The sequence below is a fragment of the Perca flavescens genome, chromosome 6, assembly GCF_004354835.1.
Source record: "Perca flavescens isolate YP-PL-M2 chromosome 6, PFLA_1.0, whole genome shotgun sequence".
Classification (NCBI taxonomy): domain Eukaryota; kingdom Metazoa; phylum Chordata; class Actinopteri; order Perciformes; family Percidae; genus Perca; species Perca flavescens.
In genome coordinates this window covers 39,174,476-39,190,048 of record NC_041336.1, presented here as the reverse complement: position 1 = coordinate 39,190,048, position 15,573 = coordinate 39,174,476, and the positions used below count along the sequence as shown (strand labels likewise).

The 15,573-nt window shown below is 40.1% G+C and overlaps 1 protein-coding gene across 1 annotated transcript in view; it reads left to right on the top strand.

Annotated features, from left to right (window-relative positions):
- snap91a (synaptosome associated protein 91a) overlaps positions 1-15,573 on the top strand; it is a 73,885-nt gene that overhangs the window by 31,872 nt on the left and 26,440 nt on the right. The window contains exons 4-8 of the mRNA XM_028580818.1: positions 762-864; positions 1,347-1,440; positions 2,733-2,844; positions 8,071-8,177; positions 8,267-8,308. Of these exons, the coding sequence (XP_028436619.1) occupies positions 762-864; positions 1,347-1,440; positions 2,733-2,844; positions 8,071-8,177; positions 8,267-8,308 (458 nt within the window). The remainder of the gene's footprint in view (positions 1-761; positions 865-1,346; positions 1,441-2,732; positions 2,845-8,070; positions 8,178-8,266; positions 8,309-15,573) is intronic.

The following is a 15,573-nucleotide window of genomic DNA, read 5'->3' as shown; positions in this document are numbered from 1 at the left end:
ATGTAGGCTACATACCAAGAAAATTCATGAATATTAACTGAGATACCCCATTATGTTGTGAGCAGTAGGCCTACGTGTGCTGTTGCCAAAATTGTGTCTAATCTATCTGTGTCTATGTCTGACCTGGGCTGGCACATGTTCACGTTAAAAAGTGTGTGTGTGTGCACGAGCACTACAGTCGCGCGCAAAGTGTCCCGGTTTTGGTTCTGGTAAATCTGGTCACCCTACTCATATCTGTCTGTTACATATAAGGCTACAGCCAGGCGATTAGCTTAGCTTAGCTAAGCATGAAGACTTGGAGCAGGGGGAAACAGCTTGTGTGATTTTGTAACTTCTTTTTACATGATGGTTTTGGTACAGCTCATGCAAATGATGTAGCATGTTAATTAGTGAGTTATAGAGATGCTAGCACATAGATTTCTTTCCTTTTAACCTTAGGCTATCTGTTTCCCCCTGTTTCTAGTCTTTATGCTAAGCTAGCTCCATACTTAACATACAGACAAGTGAGTGGTATTAATCTTTTCCTGTTTTCTAAAAATGAACTCTTATTTTAAAGACTGAGATTATTCCACCATTGTATCACCCATATATTCATCACAGGTGTAAGGTGCAAAGACTCTTCACAATTGCATTCGAGACATTTTGAAACTTTGTAACATCTTGTTTCCGTAGGCCTTGTAAGAGCCTACTCATACCCTGCACTGAGTTGACACTGCACACTGTGTCAAACATGTGTTTACCTATGAGTGTGTCTTCCTCAGGATACGACATGTCCACATTCATTAGACGCTACAGCCGCTATCTCAACGAGAAGTCCTTCGCCTACAGACAGATGTCTTTTGACTTTGTCCGAGTCAAGAAAGGGTAACGTTTCTCATTTCTCATGACACCGCCCTGCATGACTATTTCAGCATTATTATTGATTTTTTAGCTTTGTTAGTTTATCCAGGACCAGGACATGCCCCTTTCTTACTTGCCCTCCATAGCCATTAAAATAACACACATCCCACTGGGGTGCCGTTGTGTGGGATGGACTCCAGCCCGGCGTTGGGCCAAGTGCATGGCTTTACTGTGTGTACTGAATGCAGAGATGAATACAGAATGGGTTATTACTCATTTTCACAAAGCGGACAGCTCTGTTTAGCTGGCAGACACAAGGTCCCTCTCGCTACATATCTGGCACTGAAAAATATAAATGCAGACTAAAGAATAGAGATCAGACATATTGGTGGATACTATACAGTATGTGTGGCAGGTACAGACAGGTATTCTATTCAGTCTTTCTGTCTGCGAGCTGCTGCTTAATTCTAACATTTTCTATTTCTTTCTGTCGGACTCCGTCTCAGAGCGGAAGGAGTGATGAGGACCATGTCAGTAGAGAAGCTGTTGAAAGGAATGCCCACCCTGCAGAGCCAGATCGACTCACTGCTGGATTTTGAAGTGAGTGACACTCGATAGTAAGGAACCAAGTCACGTTACAAGGTTACTGAAGTTTCTGAGGGATAAACACAGTCGAGATAAAAGCTGCCACTTGGATTTAACAAAGCTCAGTGCTGTAAGCAGCAAAAGGCAGTCTATGAAGATATGTCAATTACAGCCCCTTTCACATGTAGGGCCATCAGAGGGTTGGATTTAATGATGTCTTCTGTAATTGAAACAAAGCATTTATGTCAGACATGGGCGTAGATTTCGGGGGGGATGCAGGGGATATGTCACCCCACCCCAATATTTAGAAGAGGTAAATTTGTCCCCCTCAGAAAATATGAAAGACAACAAATGTTGTAGTAAATTATAGATCCGATGCCAAGGTCAGACTAATGGCTCGAACCCAAACGCCAACTGCCCTTTTTCAAATACTTTTCCTGTTTCTCTTCAAAAATCTCTTCAAAAATCCCCAAAAGTCTTAGAAAAATCCACAAGAAGAATCAGATGTAAAAATGAGAGTTTAATGCGCTCGAAAAGAGTTCAACACACACAAAACCTGAGTAAGTTCCAGACAGCTTACTAAAAATCTCTTTCTTCCCCCAAAATAAATCCTCCAATAACCGTTTTCAGGACCTGCTGCTTAAGAATCCAATTGGATACTTTTAAGCCTAAGGACCTGCTCCTTAGGGAAGTCATCTGTTGATGTCATATCGCTGACTCTGATCTTTTTTAGCTGACTTCACATCTCCCAGGCCTAACCCTCAGGCAGTTGTTTCTGACTCTGTGGCTGGCAACTGCATGTGCAGTGGGGAGAGATTTTATCACATTTTGACACAACACCCACTCCCCAAAAGAGGTACATATAAATGTTCAGGGGGCTCAAAACATGTATATACTCTTCTTACCTCTTAATATATGTTTCCCAGACACCCCTCGAGAGGACCATACTATCTTAACCTTGCAGCGCAACGTGCAACATTTTTCTTTCTTTTTTGACCCCTCTGTTGAAACAAAACCTATGCCCTTGTCAGTGGTATTGATGTCAAACGACTTATTACTGTGTAATATAAAATTCTCTATTTGGCATGCCTCCAAAAGCGGGGCTGGAAAAATATACCATTGAGAGTACTTTTATACATTGCATCAATATTAGCCTGTGACAATATCCACCTTTGGTGAAATTGTCTTTTTCTTTTTCATTAAATACCGTTTGGAAATTTATCATTTCAAAGCTATTTTGTGCTCCCTCTGTTCATCTTCAAAACCCTAACCACACTGTTCCTCCTGGCTTTTATTTCTGTCCGCAGGTGCATGCACAGGACCTGAACAATGGGGTGATAAATGCCTGCTTTCTCCTGCTCTTCAAAGATCTGATCAAGTTATATGCCTGCTACAATGACGGCATCATTAACCTGCTAGGTAAAGAGTCACTCCCTTCAGTTTATCACTGGAGTTAATTAAATAATCAATGAACAAAAGTTAGGTACCCTTAAAATATAGGATTATTCTATACATTTTTTATTTGTAGTACCAACCTGGTGCTCTAGTGAGTATTTACAGCAGCAGAACACTGTATGTGGGATAGAGTGCGGATCGGGCCGCATTTTTCTGTCCGAGCCCGGACCGCGTCGCACAGAACAGTAACCGAACCCGACCCGAGCCCGACAGGCATTTAGATATTTATGTCCGAGCCCGACCCGAGCCCGACACAGTTAAAATCATACTAATGACACATCTACATTTGTTTGTGTGGAAAGCTTTTATTAAGCAGCTGTAAGAAGGCATTCAGAAATGTCAACAGATGAGGGCATCAGCGCACATGGGGCAACAAGCGTGCGTTAACACAGGCGCGCACCTACATAAACTTTTTTAAATTTTAAATGTTCAATGCCTTATCGCGCTGTTGTGAGCGAGCCCGACCTGAACCCAAACATCTGTCCGAACATGTCCAGGGTATAAGTTGAATTTCATTGATCCTCCCCTGATCTCAACCCCATTGAAAACTCTGTTGTGCATAATAATTTGGAACAGTGCATTTTAAGTTTTTTATTTTTGAAAAATATACTGTTTTCATTGGGTGGTTTGTTCAATGAAATTTGACTTATACGGTTGGTGACTTAATTGTTATACCGACTGTCATTTCCATCAACTGTAATGGAAGTTTCCTTTGCAGCAGGGGAAGGGTTTTCAAAGTGAAACAAATAAGACAGTCTGAGACTAAAACCAAGTTGGATTTTTGTATTTTATTAAAAATATATATTTGCAAATATAGGAGCAACATGATTTCACAAAAGGCTGCAGCCCAGTGTGGAGTCAGTACCTCAAATGAGGGAACAAGAACACTAGGCTTATATGCATCTTCAGAGTGACAGCACACACGCACTTGGCTTATTATGACGCTACAATTTTTACAGGCAATCTGATACACATGAAGACAATCAGGAAAAACACAAGAGACATCTCGGTGCCATCCTTACATGTGGGAATGAGATAACCTCTTTCAGCATTTGTGAGAGAATTAAAGTAGAAATAAAACATAAAAATATAAGGAATTATGCTTAAATGTAATTTTTCCTATTACACAACTATTTAGGAAAATCAGTGTATATATCATATATATCAATTGCATAATAATTTGGAACATATGTACATATATATGTATGTATATAGATAATTTTGTTTATATAATTGAATGAAGGGCAACACATTTATCATTGCTTCACCAAGCATTTACTAAGCAATAACTAACTATGAAAAACATCACTCGCAACTTTACAACAGCCATCCAGATAATGTTTATAGATGGTTTACAAAGTATTTATTAACTATTTAATAAGGTACTATAGTCATCTGTTGCAACTTTATAATAACCATCCAGACACTGTTTATAGACGGTTTACAAAGCAACTAGTAACCCTTAACAAAGTGTTAGGAATATCTGCTCCATCTATCTATGTAATGTTTATAGATGTTTTAAAAATGGTTTCTTAAAGGTTTACAAACATTTTTTAATCATTAACAGATACCTAATGTAGTATATGAGGGATATAATGTGTGTAACAATAATCTGTTAATTTACAGCACTACTAATAATTAGTAAACATTATTAATTAGGGATCGACCGATATGGATTTTTTTAGTGCTGATGCCGATACCGATTTTTTTCCCATTAGCCTTAGCCAATGACCGATACGGCTGCCGATTTTCTTGAGCCAATATTTGGAGCCGGTACTGCTTTTGCTTCCTCAATTTACATCATAAAAATGTAAACCCTGCCACACTGGAATTGTTTTCGGAATCTGCTCTGCCATTTCTTTAAAATGCTCCGAGTAGGGAGAGAGGGAGAGAGTCTGGTGTGTGTGTCTCTCCAGACTCTCTCCTTCTCTCCGAGAGACACACACACCAAGAGACACACACACTACATGTCCGATGGCAACTCCGCCCAGCTCCAAGTAGGGAGAGAGTCTCAGCCGTCCAAACCTCCCACAAATACCACGGAACAACGTCAGCATTACTTAATCCTATGACCAGTGTTAGGAACAGCTACCGAATGCATACGGAAAGCCTACAACTTAGCTATTTGCAGCTCCCTAAATACAATGGCAAGCAGTTTTATAGACGAGGCATTTGCATTTTACATTTGGACCCACAAACTTGCTTAGCTATAGTTGCAAGCGCATACAGTACAGGTCAAAAGTTTGGACACACCTTCTCATTCAATGCGTTTTCTTTATTTTCATGACTATTTACATTGTAGATTCTCACTGAAGGCATCAAAACTATGAATGAACACATATGGAATTATGTACTTAACACAAAAGTGTGAAATAACTGAAAACATGTCTTGTCAGGATATATTTTAGATTCCTCAAAGTAGCCACCCTTTGCTTTTTTGATAGCGCTGCAAACCCTTGGTGTTCTCTCAATGAGCTTCATGAGGTAGTCACCTGAAATGGTTTTCACTTCACAGGTGTGTCTTGTCAGGGTTAATTAGTGGAATTTTTTCCCTTATTAATGGGGTTGGGACCATCAGTTGTGTTGTGCAGAAGTCAGGTTGATACACAGCCGACAGCCCTTTTGGACAACAGTTAGATTTCATATTATGGCAAGAACCAATCAGTTAAGTAAAGAGAAACGAGTGGCCATCATTACTTTAACAAATGAAGGTCAGTCAGTCCTGAAAATTGCGGAAACTTTGAATGTGTCCCCAAGTGCAGTCGCAAAAACCATCAAGTGCTACAACAAAACTGGCTCACATGAGGACTGCCCCAGGAAAGGAAGACCAAGAGTCACCTCTGCTGCTGAGGATAAGTTCATCTGAGTCACCAGCCTCAGAAATCATAAGTTAACAGCAGCTCAGATTAGAGAGCAGATGAATGCCACACAGAGTTCTAGCAGCAGACCCATCTCTAGAACAACTGTTAAGAGGAGACTGCACGAATCAGGCCTTCATGGTCAAGTAGCTGCTAGGAAACCACTGCTAAGGAGAGGCAACAAGCAGAAGAGATTTGTTTGGGCCAAGAAACACAAGGAATGGACATTAGACCAGTGGAAATCTGTGCTTTGGTCTGATGAGTCCAAATTTGAGATCTTTGGTTCCAACCACCGTGTCTTTGTGCGACGCAGAAAAGGTGAACGGATGGATTCTCCATGCCTGGTTCCCACCGTGAAGCATGGAGGAGGAGGTGTGATGGTGTGGGGGTGCTTTGCTGGTGACCCTGTTGGGGATTTATTCAAAATTGAAGGCATACTGAACCAGCATGGCTACCACAGCATCCTGCAGCGACATGCCATCCCATCCGGTTTGCGTTTAGTTGGACCATCATTTATTTTTCAACAGGACAATGACCCCAAACACACCTCCAGGCTGTGTAAGGGCTATTTGACCAAGAAGGAGAGTGATGGAGTGCTGCGCCAGATGACCTGGCCTCCACAGTCACTGGACCTGAACCCAATCGAGATGGTTTGGGGTGAGCTGGACCGCAGAGTGAAGGCAAAAGGGCCAACAAGTGCTAACATCTCTGGGAACTCCTTCAAGACTGTTGGAAAACCATTTCAGGTGACGTCTTGAAGCTCATCAAGAGAATGCCAAGAGTGTGCAAAGCAGTAATCAGAGCAAAGGGTGGTTACTTTAAAGAAACTAGAATATATGTTGTTGTATGTTGAATTATGTATGTTTTCAGTTATTTCACACTTTTTTGTTAAGTACATAATTCCATATGTGTTCATTCATAGTTTTGATGCCTTCAGTGATAATCTACAATGTAAATAGTCATGAAAATAAAGGAAACGCATTGAATGAGAAGGTGTGTCCAAACTTTTGGCCTGTACTGTATAGAGCAATGTGTTTCCACTTTCAAAGTGTATGGCAATATTTCAGCTTAAACAGTTAAAAGATGCTTTGAAAGTTTAAAACTTACCGTTGTCTTGAAGAGCAGGCTTCTAACACTCTGCTAGTGGGGGAGGGGCAGTGCATGGTCTGCACGTGAACTGCAGCGTCTGTAGCATAGACAGATATATATATATATATATATATATATATATATATATATATATATATATATATATATATATATATAAGAATGGACTAACAGATCCCGTTGCTCTGGACGGAGACCATTGAAGGATATTAGAAGCATATTAGGTGCTGGCTGAGCGTTGCTGAGTGTTACTGAGCAGCCTCCAACTGAGCTTGAAGACGTAGATGTGACGTGAGCAACGTGTCTGAAAGTGTGAAGTCTTCTGGTAGCTGTGCCGAGAGAAATCTCAATCATTCCCAATCTTACAGAGACGGAGAGTGTGTAGGTATATGTAAGGAGATAACATAGACACAGGCTAATTATTGATCACTAAAATGCTAGTTAACATTAGTAATTAAACCTAAACAGCTAATGTACAGTGAGTCCAAACTGCCTGCGAGCTTCTCCTGTACTATACGGTAATTCCTCTACTATGTGACACAATCGTTAGCCTATTTTTACAAAAACGTCTGCTACAGAACCATAACGTGAGATACAAGGTAATGGAGCCTTTTATACATTGTTGTGTTTCTTTAGAACTAAACAACGGACAAATAGAGTCTTTAAACGCTTCAGATGTAAAGTTATTTGCTGTCAAAGTGACGTCAAAATTAATGGAAGTCAATGGGATGCTAATGGGAGGTGATCGTTTTGTAGCATCAAAATGGCGCCATAGGAGGTTCGAGTTCTGAAGCGAAGCTTACCCCCTTTGCAACTCAGAGCTGCCTGTGTGGACGCCTGTCTGTAAATAATCCCGGGAAAATCGGCGAATGCAGCAGCCGCGTATCGGCCACTGCCGATACACTTAAAAACGCAAATATCGGCCCGATATATTGGCTGGCCGATAAATCGGTCGATCACTATTATTAATTATAATTTCATTGTTTGTTAAGAGTAAAATGACTGTTTGCTGACAGTTAAATGACAATTAAATAAAGATTATTTAACTATCAATTTACCATCTATTAATGATGGTTATTATAAAGTGTTACCATTGTTGAATAAATTGAATTGTTGATTTTGGTCTTGTTGGATTTGTTGACAAAAAAACAACATCAATTTCACCAGCATTATGCTTTACCTTAACAGAAATAATAATTCACATTTCCCAATCTCTGTTATCCAGAAAAGTTTTTCCAGATGAAGAGAAGCCAGTGTAAAGACGGGCTGGAGATCTACAAAAGATTCCTGACACGAATGACTCGGGTTTCAGAATTCTTCAAAATTGCTGAGGTAGCCTGCAGAGCACGTTATATCACTGAATAGCAGCTAAATCTGGCTTGGTAATGGTTGAATTGAAATGTCACTGTCTTCTTTTACAGCAAGTGGGAATAGACAAAAATGACATACCTGAACTCACCCAGGTAAGATTGACAATGGCGTTTCCTTACCTTTGTTTATTTTCAAAAAAATATGACTGGAGCCTTTCAGTTTTTTAGGCTACATACTAACAGAGCATGTCAGTGTTGTTTCTAACTACTGCATGTCGTGTGAATGTCTATAGCTACTCTCTGTTTTTTCTCCTGCTGTGTTCACCATTATTGCTCCTCTTTGATAATAATGAGACATTCACAGACAGCTACCCTATGCCGTAAAAAGTAGACATATCGCTCTGTGCCCCATGTGCACTTACGTTCTCCACGCAACCAATGGGCTGTGGTTGTAGTTGATTGATGGCCCCTATGCCCTCCTTCTCTTTTCACTTCCAGAGATGCAGATTGATCATTCAGGCTGAGAGTGTGAGTAGTGAGCGCAGAGCTAGCTTTGGGAAGCATACAGCTTAGGAAACATTTGAACTCTCTCTGAGTGCACTGAATTGAAGCATACTGCACAGCGAGTGCACACCCAGCAGACAGACATCAGGCGCTCTGATGAAGTGGGATGATGTGACTGAAGAGCTGATTGGATACGCTGTGATATGCTGAGCAATGCTGCTGACCAGGCGTCTGTTTTCCGCTGCTAAAACTCTGAGCTAAACTATGGTTTTAGTTCAACAACTGTATAAAGGCACAGCAGATTGCTATCCTCAAATTGTGCTAAAGAGTTTCCATAACAGCTGTAAAGATTATTTTTGCCCTTTTCAATTTCAAATTTTTGGGTCACTACATGCAATTTATCCTGTTGGCTCCTGAAGTAGTCCCAGGCTTCTAAACTATTTGTGGTGTGTGTGTGTGTGTGTGTGTGTGTGTGTGCGTGTGTGTGTTCTGTTGTGAAAACTATAGCTAAGGTTATTCTGTGTGTGTGTGTGTGTGTGTGTGTGTGCGTGCGTGCGTGCGTGCGTGTTCTGTTGTGGAAACTCTATAGCTAAGGTTATTCTGTGTGTGTGTGTGTGTGTGTGTGTGTGTGTGTGTGTGTGTGTGTGTGCGTGCGTGCGTGCGTGTGTGTTCTGTTGTGGAAACTCTATAGCTAAGGTTATTCTTTCAAGCATTGTCAGTGTGGATGACTTGCATGAAAAGCATGCTGTATTGCTGTCTGATTCAACTCAGGCTTGATAGCTCATGGTATCAAACAGATCCACACCATGCCCAACTGAACATACTGTAACTGTATTGTAGAACATTTTAAATAGATATGGGGTGTTGGAAATCCAGAACATTTCAAATTCATTAACTCAGGGATCTTCGACAGGTGGTCCGTGACCCCTAGGGGGTCCTCAGAGTCAATGCAGATGGACCTCCAAAAATAAAAAATATTGAAGACCCCTGCATTAACTCATGTAAATGGATTGGTCAAAGCTGTGTAGACGTGCTTGGAGAAATGCAAGATTACCTTGAGTCAAAGCTAAGCGCTTGGATTATGTAAGTAGACTAGGGACGACAACGCCCACAGATGGCATTTTGTTGCATTCAGTTGTAAGTTGAACTTACATGTTCAATTTACAACTGAATATAACAAAATAAATGAATACAATAATTGCAATACAGGGGTTTCCTGAAAAGGCTTCTTAAATGTTAATCAATCAATCAACTTTATTCAAGACACAGAGGTCCATAGAGACAACACAATACAGATATATATGTATATATATATATATATATATATATATATATATATATATATATATATATAAATATAAAACAATAACTAATGTCTTGCAGCTACATAACATTCTGATGTGCTACCTGTGGCAAGAGGTTTTGAAATTTCTGCCTCACTAGTTTCTTTCTGTTGGAAGTTTCTTCCTTTAAATATCAGTTAAAAATACTCTTGATGTCTTTTTTTGATGACATTATTCTGCACAGTCCTGTAGCAACTGTAACTGTTTTCATTAAAATCTCTAACTCTAGGAAAGCATGTGAATCCTATTGGCATGCTGGTTGGATTTTAGCATGAAGCTGAGCTCTGTTTTTGGTGTTTGGGGTTAACAGCTGTGTGAAAAATCGTAGAACATTCTGCAAAAATGTCTCTGTGCTAACCTGATAAATGCTCGGTCAGTGACACTTTTTGAATGATGCCACCATTTTTCTTGTTAGCCAATGTGCGCCAGTGTTTCAAGTAATACTCTATAATAATATCATTAATCTTCACAGCCCAACCAACATATCTTAATGGCCTGTCTTTAAAAATAAGATACCGTATGGGTGATGAAGTTCAATTAATGTGCAAACTATAGCCATCTCACAGATTCCTCAAACTATCGTGGATTAATGTCAGTCTCCCCTTCCAGGAGGAATTACATCAGCACAAAAAAGACAGAATAGGGTGCCCGGATAGCTCAGTTGGTAGAGCGAGCGCCCATATATAGAGGTTTACTCCTCGATGCAGCGGGCCTGGGGCTGTGACCTGCGGCCCTTTGCTGCATGTCATTCCCCCCTCTATTTCCCCTTTCATTTCTTCTACTGTCCTGTCAAAAATAAAGGCCGAAAATGCCCCCCAAAAAGTAAAAAAAAAAAAGGCAGGATAATATTACCATCCGACTGACTGTGGAGTGAAGTGTTGTTATGTCATCACTCAAATCCACTTGCATGCTTTTTTTTAGAGCTGTAGATGGCAGAGTCTGTCATATCAAATCATATTCCAAACATATTACACATATACAAGGCCTGTTGCTGTCACATCCACAGGAAATTGTTCAGCAACTTCAATATTGGAATCTACAGACGAGAACGTCACCTGTTCATGTCTCCGAGTTTCACTAATAGAGCTGTTATTCCGGTATCTGTCCTTTGTCTGCAGAAAAGCCTTCTTTGCCCTTGTTGAGGACAGACCCTTTAAAATCTGGATGATGATTGGTCTACCCAGCTCTCTCAATGCCAAGACAAAAAATGATCAGCCTCTCTGCCTTGTTAGTCTCACAACATTTTAAGGATAATAGATGAGACAGCTTTAAAGTGATGGTTCGGAGTAATTTCACCCTAGGGTCCTTTGCACCATGACCTCGAGCCAAACATCCCCCCAGAAGCTTTTTTCACCTGGTTCGAACATTGGGAGAGTTAGCGTAGAGTAGCGCTATCAGGGGGTGGTGATGGCACAGTGGATATGACATGTGCCTTTGGTGTGTGAGATCCGGGTTTGATTCCCACTGCGATACAGCAACCAATGTGTTCCTGAGCAAGACGCTTAACCCCTAGTTGCTCCAGAGGCGTGCGACCTCTGATATATAGAGCAATTGTAAGTCGCTTTGGATAAAAGCGTCAGCTAAATGACATGTAATGTAATCAGCTGAATAGCTTAGCACAGGGGCTAATGGACCCACGTTTGTATCTCGTAAATGACCCCACTAATAATGCCCAAAATGATACCAAACTTCTGCACTAGTACAAATAGGTTATGCACTCATAAAACGATGGATTGGAACGTTTGTAAGTACACCAGAAGTTTACGAACACTTGCCTGCTCTCTTCTGCTAGCTGCTGCTGCTGCTACCTGCAGTTAGACGAGTGCTTAGGGCCGTCTACAAATTACTACACCGAAAAGATAAGATACAAAGATACAACAAAAATATTTATTAATTTAATGATTAAATAAGGTAATGTCTCCAAACTTACCTCAGTTATTACTTGTCTCCTGCTAGTTATACTACAGCACTTACTTAAAAAAAAACTTAAATTAAAAATATTTTGGTTGCATCTCTTTTTGGTGTTGCAATTTGTAGACGGCCCTAAGCACTCGTCTTACAGCAGCAGCAACAACAGCAGAGAGCAGAAGCCAGCAGGCAAGTGTTATTTACATAAACTTCTGGTGTACTTACAAACTTTCCAATCCATCGTTTTATGAGTACATAACCTATTTGTACTAGTGTAGAAGTTTGGTATCATTTTGGGCATTATTAGTGGGGTCATTTACGAGATACATCACTGGATCCATTAGCCCCTGCGCTAAGCTAATCAGCTGATAACGCTACTCTACGCTAACTCTCCCAATGTTAGACCCAGGTGAAAAAAGCTTCTGGGGGGGCGTTTGGCTCAAGGTCATGGTGCAAAGGACCCTAGGGTGAAATTACTCCGAACCATCACTTTAAATGGATGGATCCAGAAAATGAAGCAGGGAATTAAGGAAAGTGGATTAGTGACTTATTATTTTGGCTGAATTAGCTTGGATCGCTAAAACTATTCTTTTAAATGCATGTCAGGAGGTGATAACATCCCATTTAGCCTGGTCGAGCATGCTGCTTTGCATCGTGGCGGACTGGAACATTATTCTCTCTATTTTCGTTTTATGGTTATTTGTTTTTTTGTACCCTGCTTGATCCTCCCAACTTGAATTTTGGAAACTTGATGCTACGGACACATTTGGTTGGTATTCCAAAAATATTAATACCTAGTAGCCCTCTTTCTGGGCGTGTGAAGGTTTATTTATGTTGCCGTTCATCACAGAAACATATCAGAATATCAGGATATTAGGCACCCACTGGTCATGCCACCTACAGTATAAAGCCAGACAAAATAATACACCTACCTCTGTTATCTTTGAGGATGCCATGTACATCTTCCAGTAATATTTTGAAGGAGATGTACCATTGTGACATCCACCTTGTTTACAATCTCATTGAGATCACTCAGGTCTTATTCAGGTCAGTGTCCACAAGTACAGCAGTAGATCATAACCAGGGCCACAAGGAATTAAAATGTGTAGCAGATTTTTTTTTTTTATTTAACAAATTAAAATAAAACTTAGAATGTTAATACTTCTCCACCCCAAGCAAATTAACAGGCCGCAGATTTTCATTCTGGATCACCACTGAAAACTGTAAAAAACAATCCGCAGATTCCTTTGGGTCTAGTCATAGGTCAGTGTATCTTTTCGTCATTCGATTTTCATTTCATAAATAGATATTAAAAAACAAACAAATGGTTATTTGATTTTCGTTTTGAAATACAAAATTAGAAAATTGAAAATACAAGACGGTTTTTCCTTTTCATGGTCAAAAGGAGATGAGAGAAATTTAAAATATGCTTTGATTTTGATTTTCTATTTCATATAACAAAAAATAAAATCACTAGAACACCTGTTTTTTTTTTTATATTCTGAGACCGGATGTTGTCATTGTCCAAGGCAACAGCGCCAGTGTACCAGTGTTTCAGCACAGGCTAAAAGGACTTTGGAGTCCTACTCTGTGATTTTAGACATGGCGAAAAAAAGGCCTGTCATGTATGGGGCGTGCAAGAGGATTTTCTGCAAGAAACGTGAGGAGATTTTGCACTGAAAATGGCTAAAACACGATGTGACCATAGACTGTATGGACTCATCTGACACCACGCTGAAGTTAACTTCCGCTTTGCAGCGTCTGATTCTGCAGTTGAGGGAAACTTGTAGCCCAACTTCCTGAGCGACTCATCCTCTGTTTTTTTGCACCGCTTTACATAAATATTAATATGGCTATGAAATACATCTTGAAATGAATAAATAAAGCAATACATACAGTGCCTTGCGAAAGTATTTGGCCCCCTTGAACTTTTCGACCTTTTGCCACATTTCAGGCTTCAAACAAAGATATAAAACTGTAATTTTTTGTGAAGAATCAACAAGTGGGACACAATCATGAAGTGGAACGAAATTTATTAGATATTTCATACCTTTTTAACAAATAAAAAACATAAAAATTAATAAAAATTATTCAGCCCCTTTAAGTTAATACTTTGTAGTGCCACCTTTTGCTGCGATTACAGCTGTAAGTCGCTTGGGGTATGTCTCTATCAGTTTTGCACATCGAGAGACTGAAATGTTTCCCCATTCCTCCTCGCAAAACAGCTGGAGCTCAGTGAGGTTGGATTGAGAGAGTTTGTGAACAGCAGTTTTCAGTTCTTTCCACAGATTCTCGATTGGATTCAGGTCTGGACTTTGACTTGGCCATTCTAACACCTGGATATGTTTATTTGTGAACCATTCCATTGTAGATGTTGCTTTATGTTTTGGATCATTGTCTTGTTGGAAGACAAATCTCCGTTCCAGTCTTAGGTCTTTTGCGGACTCCATCAGGTTTTCTTCCAGAATGGTCCTGTATTTGGCTCCATCCATCTTCCCATCAATTTTAACCATCTTCCCTGTCCCTGCTGAAGAAAAGCAGGCCCAAACCATGATGCTGCCTCCACCATGTTTGACAGTGGGGATGGTGTGTTCAGGGTGATGAGCTGTGTTGCTTTTTTTACCAAACATAACGTTTTGCATTGTTGCCAAAAAGTTCGATTTTGGTTTCATCTGACCAGAGCACCTTCTTCCACATGTTTGGTGTGTCTCCCAGGTGGCTTGTGGCAAACTTTAAACAACACTTTTTTTGGATATCTTTAAGAAATGGCTTTCTTCTTGCCATTCTTCCATAAAGGCCAGATTTGTGCAGTATACGACTGATTGTTGTCCTATGGACAGAGTCTCCCACCTCAGCTGTAGATCTCTGCAGGTCATCCAGAGTGATCATGGGCCTCTTGGCTGCATCTCTGATCAGTCTTCTCCTTGTATGAGCTGAATGTTTAGAGGGACGGTTGGGTCTTCGTAGATTTGCAGTGGTCTGATACTCCTTCCATTTCAATATTATCGCTTGCACAGTGCTCCTTGGGATGTTTAAAGCTTGGGAAATCTTTTTGTATCCAAATCCGGCTTTAAACTTCTCCACAACAGTATCTGGGACCTGCCTGGTGTGTTCTTTGTTCTTCATGATGCTCTCTGCGCTTTAAATGGACCTCTGAGACTATCACAGAGCAGGTGCATTTATATGGAGACTTGATTACACACAGGTGGATTCTGTCATTTAGGTCAACATTGGATCATTCAGAGATCCTCACTGAACTTCTGAAGAGAGTTTGCTGCACTGAAAGTAAAGGGGCTGAATAATTTTGCACGCCCAATTTTTCACTTTTTTATTTGTTAAAAAGGTTTGAAATATCCAATTGATTCTTCACAAAAAATTACAGTTTTATATCTTTATATTTAAAGCCTGAAATGTGGCAAAAGGTCGAAAAGTTCAAGGGGGCCGAATACTTTCGCAAGGCACTGTATAAAGATATAAATTAGTCAATATAGTTCAATATAGCCTAAATACATACAGTACAGGCCAAAAGTTTGGACACACCTTCTCATTCAATGCGTTTCCTTTTTATTTTCATGACTATTTACATTGTAGATTCTCACTGAAGGCATCAAAACTATGAATGAACACATATGGAATTATGTACTTAACAAAAAAGCGTGAAAT